The following is a 17,265-nucleotide window of genomic DNA, read 5'->3' on the forward strand; positions in this document are numbered from 1 at the left end:
GCTCTTCCTGCCTTAGCCCTGAGTTCTGGGATTGCAGGAGTGAGCTACCCTGTCTGTTAGAAAATACTTTAAAGTCTAGTTGCCTTATGTATTCTGAGTTTTGGGTGTGACTCTAGGCGAAGCTGCTTTTAGGGATGTGCCTCGTAAGAATGGTGTTCTCTCTCCTCTCTGTCCTTCAGGGGACAAATGGGGAAACTGAGGCCCGGGGAGCTTCTGTTTCACATTGTGAAGTATGTGGCTAGCCCATTGCTGAGTAGGAAGCAGATGCCAGATGTCTCCCGCAGGAAATCATAATTCACTTTGCAACATTAGCTTTTTGAGCCAGGTAGCTCGCCTCCTTTAATCCCACCACTCAGGAGGTAAAGGCAGGTGGATCTTCAAGAGTTCGAGGCCAGCGTGGTCCACACAGCAGATTCCAGGAGAGCTGGGGCTACATACTGAAACCTTGTCTGTGAAACACCAAACCCAAACCCCCAGTAATCAGCTGCCATAGTTACTGTTCTATTGCTCTGAAGAGATGCCATCACTAAGACAACTTACAAAAGAAAACATTTCAGTGAGCACTGGCTTACAGTTAGAGGGTTGATCCATGGTCATCGTGGCAGGGAGCGTAGTGGCAGGCAGGCAGGCAGGCAGGCAAGGTGCTGGAGCAGGAGCTGAGAGCTCACATATGTAAGCTGCAGGCAGTGAGGGAGAGGGAAAGAAGGGGAGAGGAGGGATGGAGGGAAGGAGAGGAAAGGGAGGGGGAGAGAGAGAGAGCTTGTTCTAGCCTTTGAAACCTCAAAGCCTACCTCCATGACATGCCTCCAATGAGGCCACACCCAGTCCAACAAAGCCACACCTCCCAATCCTTCCCAGACAATTCCATTAACTGGAGGTCAGGCATTCAGACATGTGAACCTGTGGGGGCCGTACTTCGATTTCCAGTAGCCAGCCTTTTCCAAGTAGTTTTCTTGTCCTACATCTCTGCAGTGGCATGAAGGGGAAGCAGCCATTATACCTGATCCCCTGCCCCTGGAGAATAGACTTAATGGCACTCTTTAGTCAGCCATCCAAGCTGACAATGTTTTTAAAGTGCCCACTAGCCAATGATAACCCCTTTTTCTTCTTTTGGTTAGGATGGCAAATTTGAGTTACATCAAAAACTTTAGGTTTAGCAGCTCGGCCAAAGATGAGCTGGGATACTGCCTGACCTCAGTTGAGGCTGCGATCGAGTACATCCGGCAAGGAAGTCTCTCTGCGAAGCCGCCTGTAAGATCTCCCTGTTTTACACCCTTCCTCTGTGGCCATCCGGGGGACCTTCAGAGAGCTGGGTTGGGGGGGATGGGTGTTTTTTCATGGTCTCCCAAGACTGGAGCCTCAGCTGTCTAACCGTTATGAAAGGTGAGACGTACTCTAGAAACTGAACATTAAGCCCCTAATTGATTATGATCACTGATGTGTTAGCGGTGGGATTTACACTGTCAGCGGCCTGCTTCGTTAATCCTGTCTTCAAAAGCACATGTGTGGGAAAGGAGACCAGACACGGCAGATCTGGACTTGGTGAGGCTGATAGGCAAGAAATGATAACTGATGCGTGCCGTTTAAGGACTCAGTGGCCTTAATTATTGTTTCCTTGGTTGGTCGGTGAGCTTTGGTGAGGGAGAGTGGTTCTGTTTTTATGTAAATGATGAGAGTCTTAAGCCAAGATCTCACCGCTGGCCTGTCTTACTCTGTGGTGACAGATAAAGCGGTAGAACTCGGCAGTGCTCAGAAAGCTCTCCACAGAAAAGACAGTGACTTGAAGAATAAGCAGGCATGGTGGTGCATGTAATCTTAGTACCTACAAAGATGAGGCAGGAGGATCGCTGTGAGTCTGAGGCTGACCTGGTCACGTAGGGAGTGCCACGTCAGTCTGGGCTTTACCGTGAGACACACTGTATCAGAAGACAAAGGAAAAAGAAAAAGAAAATATAAGTAAAATGTGCAAAGAGGAGCGTGGGCTACATGTAAGACCCCGTATAGGCAAACACACACAGCATCCTCCGGTGTGTTGAGCAGGTCAGGCCTAACAGCTGCTCACACCTTTACCTTGTTTGGCCCGTCCACCCAGCCAGTACCCTGGTGTCCTTGTCTCTTGTGCCATGGCATGGGCCTCTGTCCGTAAGGAAGGACTCTGCCTTTACTGCAGACTGGCTTCTTTTAGTTCGTGGAGTTTGGGTAGGAATGTGTGAAGCTGCCAATCACGTGATGATGGCATTGTCCCCATTGAGAGAGCCCGTGTGTCTCTCCAGACTGCAGGTGAGGCCTCTGAAATTATCGGTCGATTGGGTTTTTTTCTTTCACTCTCGGCTCTTTGTAACGTGGTTTCACAGAAATTTCCTCTCCAGAGTGCCGTGAAACTTGAGCTAACCACAGGCATCCTTAGGATGTTCATAAATGGAGACTTCAGCTTTCAAAAAAAAAAAACCTGAATACTACAGCAATAGCGTCAGGATCAAAGTGGAAATCCTTGAAATAAAAGGACCATGCCCCACTTCATTTTTCATTTTTTTTTTATGTATGTGTGTCTATGTATATGTATACTATGTGTGTGCGGGTCCCTGAAGAGGCAGAAGAGGGTGCTGGTTGCCCTGGAACTGCAGTTACAGGCAGTCAGGAGCCACCTGACGTGGGTGCTGGGAAACAGACTCAGGTCCTCTAGAAGAGCAGCAAGTGCTCTTAACCACTGAGCCATCTCTCCAGCCTTGTTTGTTTATTTATTAATTTATATTTCATTTTCCTGCTTCATCTTTACACCCTTCTGGTCTGTCTCTGTCTTGCTTTGTTATTGGCTTTTTGGCTTTAAAAAGGTGATGCTGGGGGTGGAACTTGGGTCCTTAGGCATGCTATGCGATTCTGAGTTACATCCTGAGCTCTTGTTTTTGGAGGTGAGATCTCTCTGTTCTGGCTGGGGTGACCTCAAGCTGGTGCTGAGATAATCGCATGCACCATCACTCCAGGCTGAGTTCTTACAGCATCTGCTCATTTCCCATGAGCCTCTGTGTTGTACCGCTGCTCGGAGCACTTGTGTTTTCCCTGCAGATTTAGTTCAGGGAGCTCCACCTTTCGTCGCTGACACATTCCTTCGCTGCAATCATGCCCGACATCAGCACACACCCTAGACTTGAGAAAAGAGCCCCGACTGACCTGTTGTTGTATGGTGCCTTTGATGTTTCTCTGGCCCTGAACTCCTCAGCTGAATGCTGGGGCTTTATATAGCATGAGGCAGCTGGGGACAGAATGGCTCCTGAGGTGCTGGCAGCATTTGCGTGTCGCGGTAGTTAGTCCTCACTGGAGATGGGTGGAACTGAGGGACGATGCTCCATAGAGGACCCCAGAAATGATCCCTCTTGAGGCACTGTTGGCTTCATCCAGAGCCTGAATGAAGAACTTAGAGATGTGTAAAACCCGTGTTCTACCATGTTGGCAGGGGCCTGTAAGTTTCCAGCATCACCTGTCTGGAAAAATATTTTCCTTCACCTCCCACCAAGACTCTTTGTGAAGAAGTTAATTTGTTGTTGTACCATTTGGTTTCAGGGACCCAAGTGAGCACAGGAACACTGTGGTAGGAATGATTCTGTAAAATAGGCACAAGACTAGGGTGTGGGTCAGTGGTAGAGCACCTGCCTAGAATCCCCCAGTGAGGGGCTGGGGTGTGGGTCAGTGTTGATCACTTTGATTCACATTCTGTAGCAAGAGTTTAGAGTCATTTCTTTAAGACAGAGCTTTAGCTAGCATGGTAAGGCCCTGGCACTGCAAAACAGTGCAGACCCACAAGGAGACAGAACACAGTGTTGAAAATCTTGCCTCAAACAATACCTTCATGAACATAGTTTCAGCCTTCATGATAGCCAGGAAGTAACGATAATTATTAGCTAATAACTAATAAAGTATTTTAGAATTTTGATTATTATTTACGTGTGAGTGCCCGTGGAAACCAGAAGAGGATGTCAGATTCCCTGCAGCTGGATTTACAGGCAGTGGTGAGCCACCTGATATGGGTGCTGGGAATTGAACTTAGGTCCCCTGGAGGAGCAGCAAGCATTCTTGACCACCAAACCATCTCCCCCGCCCCAGCTTTCTAAATATATATTTTTTGTGTGTCCCAGTAAGCATTACCTTTGATAGGAAGATCTGAATAAATTAACTGGCATGGATCCTTGCAATGCAGTAAGTGACTGGGAGTGAAAGAATGGTCAGGAATGCCCATGTCTTCCTAGATGTTTTTTTGCCCAGTGAATTAGGCTGATATTTTCATGAGCACGTTCGCAAAACAAGATTCCCACAGCCGCTGGGCGCCAGGGGGTAGAAACCAGTGTGTCAGGGGATATTGTCCACAGCCCTGGTTAAAGCGGCAGAGTCAGGCCATTCAGGCCTTAGGGGGGAGGCCTGAGAGGGGCAGAGTCCAGGAAAAGCCAGGCTTCAGCCTGGAGGACGATGGCACGTATGTGGCACATTCCAGCCCTGTAGGTGACTTTCTAACCCCTTCGGTCCTGCTGCCCAGGCCACAGTCTTCAGAACTCACTTCCCAGCATTCTCTGCTCAGGAGGATCTGTGGTTCGTCTCAGATCGCAGATCAGGGTTGGGAGAGGCCCCGACGGCCACGCCTGGGATGGATGGCAGGGCTTGAGCCTGGGCCCTCTGTGTGGGGAGGCTCTGTGACAGGGTCTGTCTGTGTGACGACCGCAGGACGCCGAGGGATGTGGCGACAGACTGTTTCTCAAGCAGAGGATGAACTTACTGTCTCAGATGACGTCAACGCCCATCGACTGCCTGTTTAAGGTAAGACTCCAGGATGACTTGGGAGGTGATGATGTGGAATTGTTCCGTCCTTCGGTGTTTGTAAAAGTCTGTACGGTTACCACCGCACAACGCACAGGGAGGGGAGGGGTTGCTGGGCCTCAGAGCCTTTGCCGTCATTCAAGGCCAGCTCAGAGGGACCTCTTTCTGGTCCCCGATACTGTACTGGACCCAAGTGTCCTTTTTGCAGGCCTCAGCTGAGAGTGGTGGCTGCCCGGGGGTTCTGGTCCCCAGTGCAGGAAGCTCTTGTTCGGATGCTCACCCACTCCTGGGAAACTCCTGAGGCAGTTTCTAGCCATCACTGTGGGGCGCATGAGGGTGGACCTCTGAGAGTCTGCTGATGTTTCCAGGCTTCTGGGAGCCAGAATAGGTCCCTCGGAGGGCCACATCTGTGAGTCGCAAAGGCCAAGCCTGCGGGTTTGTGTGCTGGTGGGGCTGCTAAGTGCAGCTGTTTTCCTTCCCTTGAGCCTACGCCCCACTTGATTACTGTAGGGGTAACACTGAGACTCTGTTTGTCTGTCTTCCCTCTCTTCCTCTTTGCTGGTGCTGGAAATTGAACCTAAGACGTTGCACAGTTTAAGCAAGCACATTCTGCAGCCGAGCCACGCCCCCAGGCCCTCACCAGGGGATCCTAGGCGGTTATCCTGTAGCTGAGACACACCCTCCCGGTGCTTTGAGACAGTGTCGACCTGTGTAGCCCACGCTGAACTTACAGCCATGATTTTCTGGCCCCTGCCTCCTGAGTGCCAGGATTAAAGGCTTGTGTCACCCCTGCAGAGGCTTTAGCCGATGGGGTGTCAAAGTTCACACTGAGGCCCGAGATGGATTGCGTGGTTCTTCTTAGTACTTTGGATGTGTTGTCTGGTTGTTTAAAAAGGAAAACCGTGACTCTGCATTTATAGAAACGGTAACGGAGTGTGAAAACTGCCCGAGCTGGTTTCGTCTCAGTCGCCAGTCTGGTGTCTCAGTCTGCCCAGACAGGCTTGAAACCACACCCACCCAGAGCGCTGCCATTTCAGGGTAATCTTGGATAAGCCTTGAATCCCAGCATTTAGGAGGCAGAGGCAGGGGGTTCTCTTAGTTAGAGGCCAGCCTGGTCTACAGATGAAGTTCCAGGATGATCAGAGCTACGCAGAGAAACCCAGTCTCAGAAACAGAAACAAACAACAACAAAAAAGAATTAAAGGATAGTCTGGGCTACAGAATGAGACCTATTTTAATAAAACAAAATAAGCTAGGCTTGGCGATCCCCGCTTGTTGTCCCAGCTACTTAGAAGGCAGAGGCAGCAGGATTACAAATTCTAAGCCAGCTTGGTATACACAGGCAGCTTCGTGAGGTCCTGTCCTGCAGAAGGCCAGGGTATGGCTCTGTGGTGGAGTGCTTGCCTAGTGTGTGTGACACCGCAGGTCCACTCACAAGTACAGCTGAGCCAAACCAAACCAAACCAAAAGAACCGTTTCTTGGAAAGCAAATGACTCCTTAACACTGATCGTATTCGGGGTGCCCCCGTAGCACATTGCATCCGGTAACCAGCAAGAAGTGGAAAGGCTGCTGAGCCAGGACGACCAGGACAAAGATGCCTTGCAGAAGATGTGCCACCCACTCTGCTCCTGCGAGGACTGTGAGAAGCTCGTCTCTGGGTAAGAGGGACCCAGGAGGCACGGAGAGCCAGGGGAAGGACTCTCGGGGCTGCAGCGGCTCTTCTACCCGGCCTGCCACGGAACGGAACCGTTCCCGTGGCCACTTGGCTCTCGGCTCTGTCATGGGAGCAGGGTGATGGCTGCCCCTTTTGCATCCTCCCTTGGACCCCAGGGCTTCCCACATGATCTTCCCGAGCGTCACGGTGTTTTAAGGTAGAGAGGAGTAGGTGCCAGTTCCTTCTAGTAACTTTTTTTAGCTTCCCAATATGTTCCGTGGGCAATTTTGAGGTGAGTCCTAGGGGGTTATGGGGGAGGACACTGAAGCTGCAGGCCGCAGATCCTCGCTCCACAGGAGAGTCAGATGCGTGGAAGGGCTCTCATCTTGGGTGGCCTCCGGTGTAACCATCTTGTCCAGCCTGGAAGGGAGGGGCTTTGCTGTGCCTTTCTCTGTATTTGTCCACATCCTTTTTTTTTTTTTTTTTCCTGTTTCAGGAGGCTGAACGACCCATCAATTGTCACGCCTTTCTCCAGAGATGACAGGGGTCAGACACCGCTCCATGTCGCTGCCCTCTGTGGTATGTGGCCTTGAGCTGGCTCCTGTGAATTATTAAGGCAAAAGGATGGTACCCCAGGGGCAATGGAGGCCCAGCTGATGGGGTACTGGCAAAGCATCCTTGTGGATGCATCCCACAGGGCAGGAAAGAGTGGCAGGAAAGAGTGGCAGTGTCCCCCTGGACTTGTTGGCCACTGCCACCTCAGGCTGGAAGGGCATTCTGGTATGGCTGTCCAGGCTCGGAGATGCTGCTGGCCAGTGAGGTCAGGAATGCCTGCTAAGATGATCTCGCAGAATTGTGGTTTGGGGTTCACATCTCTCTGTCTTTAAAGACAGTATTGAGCCAGATGTGGTGATGCAGACCTGTAATCTCAGCCAGTCAAGACGCTGAGGCAGGAGGATTATGAGTTGAAGGTCAGCGTGGTCTACACAGTGAGTTCAAGGCCAGTTTGGGCTATGTAGTTAGACCCCATTGCAAAACAAGACAACTGTAGTACAAATGTTAGCCACCAGGTGGGTGCTGGGAATCGATCCCAGGTCCTCTGGAAGGGCAGCCAGTGCTCTGGACCATGGGGCCATCTCTTTAGCCCCTGGTCCATTGCCAGCTAGACTTGGGTGTGATCCCTTCATAGGATATCCCACAATGCTTCACATTTTTGGAGCCAGCTCCGGCTCCTGTATAGCCAGGACCGTGTCCGCCGGTGGGTTTCCTGCCAGGGCCGTCGAGAGTGAGGTAGCATCTTATACAGGAAGCCGCTCAGCTTCATCCGCCAACGAGAGGCCCTTCTGCTCTGCAGGTCAGGCGAGCCTCATTGACTTCCTGGTCTCCAGAGGTGCCGTAGTGAACGCCACGGACTATCACGGGTCCACTCCCCTCCATCTGGCGTGTCAGAAAGGTTTCCAGAGTGTGACGGTGAGCATTCGGGGTTGTGGGTAGCGCTGGCTGTGCACGGTGGCTCCGTGGCTCCACCAAGCACTATGCCAGTGCAAGCTACAGAGTTATGCTGCCAGGCACGGGGGATCCCGGAGGCCAAGGCCAGCCCCAGAGATGGGTTAAGACGGGAAACTTCTGGATCAGCTCGGGAGGGAAGGTGGGGTTCTGGACATATTCCTTTAAACATTGGTTTGACAGGGAGCAATGATGTAACGTGATTGTGTATATTACACATGTGTGTGCGTGGGAGCCTCGGTGCACACGTGGAGGTCCGAAGAAAGCTTGCCGTCTGGCTTGGTGGCAAGTGCCAGTATCTGCTTGGCCAACCTGCCAGGCTGCAATGGCAAGAATTTCAAAAGGGGTTGAGGAACCCTTATCTTAATGTTCGGGCCTTGAAATTTTTGGACCCTTTTGTATTTTGGAATATTGGGCACATGCCCTAAAGATAATTTTGTACAATATTCTGAGTGTCTAAGTGACGCCTCACGTGGCACCCTACCGTATGGCATTTTCTCCCTGGGTCGTGTCAGGAGCCTGACGCTCCTCAGGTTTGGAGAGCCAGGAGTGTATCTCCTGGCTTTCTTTCCTGGTGTGGGGGGTGTGGGGGGGATGGGCAGAGAAAGAAAAAGGAAAGACCGTTCTGGATTTCAGGCCCCGAGTGCCCTGCCTGTGTAATGTTTAAGATAGGGCGTGAGCTCTGCCCCTGGAAGGCGGGCACGCCTGTGGACGCTCCGTGCTCCTTCCGGGGCTCAGCTGCTGTCTCCTCTCCTCTGCCAGCTGCTGCTGCTGCACTACAAGGCCAGCACCGAGGTGCAGGACAACAATGGCAACACCCCGCTGCACCTGGCCTGCACCTATGGGCACGAGGATGTAAGTGGCGCCCCTTCCCGCCCCCTGCCCCTAGCCCCGCTTTTCATTACTTCTTCCCTGTGGAGACATACAGTGTGCACCCACACGCCTGTGAGCGCACAGAGCTTGGGGAGGGAAGTGTTTATTTCATGTTGTACCCAGAGGCAGGAACTGAAACAGATGCCACAGAAGAGTGCTGCTTACTGGCTTGCTCCCCTTGGTTCACTCGGCCTGCCCAGGGACGGCCCCGCCCACAGTGGGCTGAGTTTGACCATATCAGTCACTAATGAAGAAAATGCTACACAGACCTGCCTACAGACTAATGTTTCACACGTATTTACAGGGGTTCTGGGATGCAGTCCCAGGCTTAGGTAGCCATCTGCTGGCTCTGTAGCTTAAAGCAATTAAATGTTCAAAGTATTACAGATGCTATACATTAAGAAATTTAACACCTAATTGCCCGTGATCTTACTCTGATATTAAGTTTTTGCTCATTCGCATAGCATCTGGCTCTTAACTCTGTGCGTATTCAAATGTCACATTTTAGCCCAGCATCTAGGAACTCTGAGGTTTCCATTTCTTCCTCTGTGTGTGTGTATGTGTGCGTCAATGTGTATAAATGTTTGTAAGGAGCCTCCCCTCTCACCTCCAGAGTTATACAAGAAGGTCCACCCTTTTATCTGGTTTTATGATAGCCAGAGTAGCACGGTCCTCCCAGGCCTCCCGTGGGCTGTCCTCTGAGTGGTGGGGTCAAAGGTGTTGGTCCACCACAGATGACCTTGTAGAAAATCTGAATCGTGTTGAATGTTAGGTAATTCGTGTCTGTCTGTATAACTGCCCTTCCGCTGCACCACGCCCTCAGCCCCTCATTGGCAGATTCTCAGAAAGTACTTACTCGACCGCTTAGCTATACCTCATCCCCACACGAGGGGATTTTAGACAAGTACTCTACCTCTGATCCAGTTGGGTTCTCTTGGAAGAAAACCATGAGGTGTCTTGATCAGAGAACGTGGAGCCCTAGAATTGTAACTGCTGGTTTTCTCTCCTGTGTTGGAGGGCGTGGGCCCCGCTAAGGGAGGCACTGACCTCGCCCTGGGCTTTCACGTTCGAGACCCGTGCTTTTGCTGTGTCTCTGCAGTGTGTGAAGGCCCTGGTCTACTATGATGTCCAGGCCTGCAGACTGGACATTGGGAACGAGAAAGGAGACACAGCCCTGCACATCGCTGCACGCTGGGGTTACGAGGGCGTCATAGAGACGCTGCTGCAGAATGGAGCCCCCACAACCATCCAGAACAGGCTGAAAGAAACGCCGCTCAAGTGTGCGCTGAACTCCAAGGTAGCGCGCCCCACCCTGAGCAGCCGTGTGGCCCTAAAAAAAAAAAAAAAAACCCTGCCCGCAGACTGGCCTTCCCAAGGACAACTTAGAGCCTTCCTTAGCACCCCAGGACAGAACTCGGCCTCCATCCTGCCGTTATACTTTGATGAGGTTGTGATATTTTGGAGTTTCAGTACTGTTAGTGGTTTTTCTCAGCGTTGTTGTTGTGAGCTGCTTCCAACAGCAACGGCTCTGGCCTCTGAGCGCTAGGCCTGTATGTAGCAGCCAGCGGCCTGCCTGAACCAGGCCCCGTGGCTTCGGAGAAGCGAAGTGAAAGCAAGTGGAGGTCACAACACCGCAGACACAAGCACTGTTTTCTCTCTTCATCCCTGCTCCTTGAAACTTCATTTTAATTTGGCCCAAAATTGAATGAATGAGCTAGGTAAGTTAGAGACCGAGTCTCAGGATTTAGCCCAGGCTAGCTTTGAACCCACAGCAATTCTCCCGCCTCAGTTTCCTGAGGACTGGGATTTCAGGCCTGGCACCACCGTGCCTCTGAACTTGGTCTCATTAAGAATGGGAGGAAGTTGTGGGTTTCTCCCTGTCCAAAGGTGTGGAAGTTTGCAGGACGTAGGGCTTTCTTTATTAAAAAGGTTTGTTTTATTATTTTAAATTTTTATTTATTTTTAAATGGAAGATACTTCTTTCAAAAATTAACTTATTTTAAAGTTTATCTGTGTCTGTGTGTAATTGTATTTTGGGGGGCCAGATAAATGGATCCGCTTCCCCGGGAGTAGAGTTACAGGCAGTTTTGAGCCCCCCAACATGGCTGCTGAGATCAGAACTCGGGTCCTCTGGAAGAGCTGTGAGGTCTTCCTAACTCCTGAGCCACCTCTCCAGCCCGGGAGATCCTTGCTGCTGTTAGACTTTCCAGCTCTGTGAAAGTAAATGCAGAAGTAGAAACAACTCCAGACCTTGGCGTCCACCCTAGCACTCATCCGTGGGAGGATCCCTCAAGCCCTGCTGAAGTTTATCTGTGCATGATGACCAGCACTAGAATATGCTGGGCCTCAAAAGAGTCGATTCGGAAGGTTCTCTTTGATTAAAAAAGGGGAAGTGGTTACTGGGGACGACAGGCTGACAGTTCCTTCCCGGGTCCAGCCTCACCAGTGGTACAAACTGACATCCGGTGAAAACAAAGGCTGTTTTAAAAACGTGGGGAACTTCCCAACAGTTATCCTTAAATTTTAGCTTTTCTTCAAAAATATCACATTTAAAATTTTAACTTGGGTGTGAGCATGTGCGGGGCGGTGGCGGAGGTGTCAGACTTTGTCTCGCTCTGACGCGTAGATCCTGGGGATGGAGCTCAGGTGGTCCAGCTTGGCAGCGAGTGCTCTTAACCTGTTGACCAGCCTCTCCAGGCCCCAGCGTTAGCTTTTTGATGGCTCCCAAGCATCGCCTCCGACCTCCCTGGCGGCAGGCACGCAGAGGATGCTGGGAACGCTGATGGCTTGTTGCAGCCCCTCTCACTGGATGCCTTTTCCTGTCCTAGATTCTGTCCATCATGGAAGCTCATCACCCGTCCCCTGAAAGGAGCCCGAGGCCTTCTGAGGTAGGTCGTAAGTCCATGCGTGCATGCCCACTGACGTCACTGGAGCTTGGCATCTCTAGGCCTGACCTGTCTGTGACCACGCCCTTGTTCCTGTTGCCCGTCCGGCCTTCTCCCAGGTTCCCGCACGGTCCCCTGCACGCTCTGTGGATTCCGTCAGCCAGGGCTCCTCCACCTCCAGCTTTTCTTCCATTTCTATCTCGGCAAGCTTCAGGCAAGAAGAGGTCAGAAAGGACGACCGGGAGGTGAGCCTCCCCGATGGGCGGGCCCTGGTGTCATGGTGCACGGTAAAGGCCTGGTCAGCTGACCAGAGCTGCCTGCCAGCCTGCAGCCTGCTGACCGGTTACAGGACAGTCCGTTCCTTCTACTCCGAGGTCAATGCCTTTGAGGTGCACCCAACCATGGGTCTGTGCTGTCTTTACCTTTTTTTTTTTTCCCTTCTGTTTGCAGGGTGTGAGTGTGAGAAAAAGAGAGGAGTAGGGGCCACATACAGAAAGAGAAAGAGACACAGATATGGGGCCTGGTCGGTCCTTTGTTGTTGTTGGATACAAAGTTTCTCTGTGTAGTCTTGCTATCCCAGAACTCACTTTGTAGACCAGGCTAACCTCCCAACTCGCAGAGATCCTCCTGCTTCTGCTTCCCCAGTCCTGGGATTAAAGGCCTTCGCCACAGCGCCTGGCTTAGTGCCTGGCTTTTCTTTTGTTCTTAATGCTTGTTCAGTATCAGCGCAACCAATCCAGCTTATCCTTCAGCAGAGGTGTAGACCATTTTCTCAAGGTTCCTCTGCTCCTCTGTGGGGTTACTGACCACCCGAGTGGGGTCATTCCCCTCCCTTACAACATTCTCCCAGAGTGGGTATCCAGTGAGCTCCAGGGCAGAGTCACAGAACGGAGAGCCAGCGTGTGCACAGACAGGGCACCCAGAGGCCTCTGTTGTTCTTGGGGAGGGAACCTAAGCCCTTAGCCCATTCACCCAGCAGACTGTGAGAGCTGAGTATGTGGATGGGGTGGCTGGCTTCTCCGGAAGTGCTCCTGACCTGCTCCTGACCTGGGCCTGGCTCGCAGATACCTATGGTCTTGGCTACTTAGGAGAGTGGGGCGGCAAGACCACGAAGAGAGGTTTGCTTGGGCCGCAGTGTGAGTTCAGGGCTTAGCCTGAACAGCTTAGTAAGACTCTGTCCTGAAGTACGAAGTAAAAAGGGTAGTGAGAGCTGGGCGCAGTGGCGCACGTCGGTGATCCCAGCACCCGGGGAGGCAGAGGCAGGCGGATCTCTGTGCTTTTGAGGGCAGCCTGGTCTATAGAGCGAGTCTAGGATAGCCAGGGCTAGAGTAATAATGGTTTATCCCAGTGCCAGAGCATGTGCCTAGAATGCATAAAGCCCTAGGATCTGTTCTTGGTACCAGCAGACAAAAAGAAAGCCTTCCTGTGTTGGGGCCATTTCACCTCCCAGTTCTGGTTTCTGTTAGGTGGGAGCGGGTTCTGTGCAGCTTTCAGAATGTTCTAGAAGAACAGTTTCGGGGCTACATTTGAAAGGTGCTGCGTGTGACCACCAGACAGAAGGCTGCTACCGCCTCCCTGACTTGCTTTTTCCTTCCGTTAAGGTAGAAAAGCTTCTGAGAGCAGTTGCTGATGGAGATCTAGAGATGGTGAGTTTTTCGGAGAGCGTCTCTCTCACCGCTGTGACTAGATACCAGATGCTCGCTCGTAACTGAAGGATGAGGGGGTTTGTCTCATGGCCTCTGAGTTCAGTCCACCGCTGCCGAGTCGGCGGGTGTGGTCAGGGGAGCCGCCGCCCTCCACATGGGGTGGGCCAGGAAGCAAAGGGGAACCGGAGACAGCCAGGGCTGGGTGGGACCTGCAAAGAGGTGACTTCACCGGCAGCCTGACCTCCTAACGCTGGCCTAAGGCCTGCTTCTCACCCTGACTTGAGATCTGAGCTGCCTGGTTTTGTGGTTGGCACCCCAGTATAGGATCTGGAAGGGCCATGGCGCACAGGAGACACTGATGGGGTTCCCCCAAGCTCTGTCCTCCCTGCAGGCTTATGCTGACCCCTGAACACAGTGATGCTGATGATTGCATGTCCGAGGCTGCTCTCTTTTCTCAAATGAGCTGTTACTGAGCGTTTTGGGGAGAGGGGCTTCCTGCGTAGTTCAGGCTGGCCTTGAACTCACGGTCCTCTTGCCTCAGCCTCCCAAGTGCCAGGATTGCAGGTGTGGGCCACCACATGCGCTATCTTCTCAAGTTTCAGGGCTTAGCGTTAGTCGGTACCGGAACCCACGCACGCCCTGTCTGGGGGTTTCTTTGCTTTCACCCCACGTGCTGGCCTGTGGCGGCGGCAGGGAGCTGGCGTGCAGTCGGGGGTCCTGGGGTGCTGTGGATCACAGCCGCTGAGCACTCATCACAGGGTTTCTGTGACAAGGGAGGGCGACCTGGTTAGGTGGCGTAGGAGTGTGGACTCCAGGGACAGGGCCTGAAAGCCCGTAAGCCGGCCAGCAGCTTCAGTCCGCCCCTCTTAGGATGGGCAAACACTGGTATGCTGGAAATGAGGCGTCAGCCCCTTGTGCGGCCAGTGGGGAGGCGCAGGCTTATTGCTGGGAGGCAAATGTTTTCTGTCAGTGGCTGCAGCGGCCCAAGGGGCTGATTTGGGAAGCCGTGTGCTCACAGATGCGTGCATTCGTGGGTGCATACGGCTCACTTGCTCACCTGAGCTCCAGGCAAAGGCGTCAGACTAATGGGGTCCCCATTTGTCCTCACCGCCTGCCACCAGGTGCGCTACCTTTTGGAGTGGACGGAGGACGACCTAGATGATATGGACGAGGCCGTCAGCACGGTGGATCATGAGTTCTGCCACCCCTTGTGCCAATGCCCCAAGTGTGCTCCAGCCCAGAAGGTCTGGCTCCGCCTGTGTCGGGGTGTGTGTGTGGGGGGAGGTACAGTCTTTCTGCCTAGGATGTCCTTGCTTTCAGTACTTCCTGAGTGAGTGCACACTGGGGTGTGGGGGGTTCAGTCAGGTGAGGGTGGAGAGCATCTTCCCTTCTTCAGTCGTTTTCAACCCACCTGTTGTGTATTTATTTTATTTACTCATTTTTGAGACAAAGTCTCACCGTGTGGCCCTGACTGGAAGTCATTATGTAGACGAGGCTGGCCTCGAACCCACAGAGCCATGCCTGCCTCAGACTCACGGTGCTGGGATTGAGAGCATGTCCCACCATGCTGGGCTCTGTTTTTATGCTCGTTGAGAATTTTGTCTGTGTGTATCGATGCTCCACGGATATGCATTGCCCATGGAGCCCAGGAGAGGGCATCAGATGCCCTAAGAACTGGAGTTACAGATGGTTCTGAGCTGCCTCATGGGTGCTGGGAACGGAACTCAGGTCCTCTGAAAGAGCTCTTTAACTGCTGTGACGTCTCTCCAGCCCTCTTTTTATTTATTTATTTACTTATTTATTTATTTATTTAAGTTTTTGGGCTGTGATTTACATATAGTAAGATCCAACCTTTAACTCATACGGTTTAGTGTTCGTTCTCAATGAGGTGCTCCACAGAGCAGTTTTGATTGCTCGTTCTCCGCTCAGCATGATTCTCAAATCACCAGGGATTTAAAAAGAAGGTGACGTGGGGAGGTGATGTGGGGACTTCAGGAGGTTTGGCAAACACGGAGGCGATCCGTTTGATGTCAGGCTGGCTTCAAACTCACGCTTTAGTTAAGGAAGACCTTGAACCCCTGACCTTCCTCCTTTACCCAGGTGCCTGAGAGCTGAGGGGGAGCAGGGAGGTGCTTCCCAGCTCCTCGGAGGCTAGCCTAACTACTGACGCATTTACTCACTCCCTGTGCCTTCACTAGAAACTGGCAAGGGTTCCTGCCAGCGGGCTTGGTGTAAATGTGACCAACCAGGATGGCTTTTCCCCCCTGCATATGGCTGCCTTGCATGGCCGGACAGAGCTCGTGCCCCTCCTGCTGAAGCACGGTGCCTACTCGGGGGCCAGAAACTCCAGCCGAGCCGTCCCACTCCACCTGGCCTGCCAGCAGGGGCACTTTCAGGTATGGCTCCCATCTCCTGGGCAGCAGTCGAGGGGGTTGGTTTTGGCATGAACCTCACTGGGGCAGTGCTAGGGGAAGTCAGGAGGACAGAGGATTTCTTTCCTTCCCGCCATGAGTCCTGACCCGGGGATGGCAGAAAGCTACAGCTGTGGTTCTAACCCCAGCAAGACTGTGCATCCTCTGCCGAAGTTCTGGCCTTTAAGTCTATGCAAATAGCACAGTGTTTTATAAGAAATGTCCAAAACCCTGTACAGTGGTCCAAGACAGAAATTGGCAATTACTTTTTGTTTTGTTTTGAAGTAAGGTCTTACTGTGTAACTCGGCCTGGTCTCAAACTTCCCATCCTCCAGCCTCAGCCTCCTGAGGACAGGGATTACAGGTGTGTGCCATCACACCTGGTTTTGAACCCATTAGCTTCCTAAAGGCTGCTTTCTTCGGGAAGTTGTCAGTGTGTTGATGGTTCCTTTGCCTTGGGAAGTCTGCATCCCTCTCAGGCCTCCAGCAGATGGCTTCCCACCATGCCCTGGGAACAGTGGCTGCAACTCTGTAGGTAGCCACAAAGATGGAAGCCCTAGTGCCCGCAGATGAGAATCCGTCCTGTCACTGTCTCCTGACTCCAGGGGTCCATTTCACCTGCCAAGAAAGATTTCTTTTGAGACAGGGTTTCTCTTTTTTATTGTTGTTTGGGTTTTTTGTTTGTTTTGTATTTGTTTCTGTTTTTGAGACAGGGTTTCTCTGTGTAGCTTTGGCTGTCCAGGACTGAGTTTGTAGACCAGGCTGGCCTCCAACTCACAGAGATCCACCTGCCTGGGCCTCACCGAGTGCTGGGATCACAGCATTCGCCACCGTGCCTGGCTAATATTTCTTTTTCTAAGTTATAATTCAGATTGACGGTTTTCTTGTCAGGTGGTGAAATGTCTCCTAGATTCCAATGCAAAACCTAATAAAAAGGACCTAGGTGGGAACACGCCCCTCATTTATGCCTGCTCCGGAGGCCACCATGAAGTCGCTGCACTGTTGCTACAGGTAAGAGCCTCCCCGCCACACCAGGCTTTTTAAAAGAAAAAGCAATTTTCGTTTTTGTAGTTTTAAAAATTTGATTTTCATTTTGTGTGTATAAGTGTTTTGCCTGTATGTATGTATGTATGTATGTATGTATGCATACCACATAATGCAGTGCCCACGGAGACCAGTAGAGGGCACCAGGTCCCCTGGACCGGCAGTTAGGCTGTTGTGAGCTGTCTGATGTGGGTGCTGGGAGCTATTCTCAGGTCCTCTCCAAGAGCAGCACACAATCTTAGCTACAGAGCTGCCTGCCAGCCCCCCACTCAGGGCCTCCTAAAGCCCCATCTGGGCCTGTAGACTGCCCGCCTGTCAGTCACCCTTCTCTGGGGAGGTGAACTGTGCGCCTGCATTTCTGCTAGTGATTCTGTGACAGAAGGGCCAATGCCGGGGACAGGCCTCTGCTTGAGGTGCAGATCCAGGCCTGGGCGCATCACCA

The 17,265-nt window shown here is 52.1% G+C and overlaps 1 protein-coding gene across 2 annotated transcripts in view; it reads left to right on the forward strand.

The window, feature by feature from the left end:
• Ankrd27 (ankyrin repeat domain 27) overlaps positions 1-17,265 on the forward strand; it is a 47,232-nt gene that overhangs the window by 22,224 nt on the left and 7,743 nt on the right. The window contains exons 12-24 of one of the 2 annotated variants that reach the window (XM_060366724.1): positions 1,119-1,251; positions 4,711-4,803; positions 6,335-6,462; positions 6,955-7,037; positions 7,813-7,928; positions 8,727-8,819; positions 9,937-10,134; positions 11,666-11,725; positions 11,842-11,967; positions 13,324-13,368; positions 14,490-14,612; positions 15,567-15,764; positions 16,671-16,790. In XM_060366724.1, coding sequence (XP_060222707.1) covers positions 1,119-1,251; positions 4,711-4,803; positions 6,335-6,462; positions 6,955-7,037; positions 7,813-7,928; positions 8,727-8,819; positions 9,937-10,134; positions 11,666-11,725; positions 11,842-11,967; positions 13,324-13,368; positions 14,490-14,612; positions 15,567-15,764; positions 16,671-16,790 — 1,516 coding nt within the window. Of the gene's footprint in view, positions 1-1,118; positions 1,252-4,710; positions 4,804-6,334; positions 6,463-6,954; positions 7,038-7,812; positions 7,929-8,726; positions 8,820-9,936; positions 10,135-11,665; positions 11,726-11,841; positions 11,968-13,323; positions 13,369-14,489; positions 14,613-15,566; positions 15,765-16,670; positions 16,791-17,265 lie in introns of those variants that run through there. The other variant, XM_060366725.1, reaches the window with a different exon arrangement.

This window comes from Meriones unguiculatus, chromosome 14 (genome assembly GCF_030254825.1).
Source record: "Meriones unguiculatus strain TT.TT164.6M chromosome 14, Bangor_MerUng_6.1, whole genome shotgun sequence".
NCBI lineage: Eukaryota > Metazoa > Chordata > Mammalia > Rodentia > Muridae > Meriones > Meriones unguiculatus.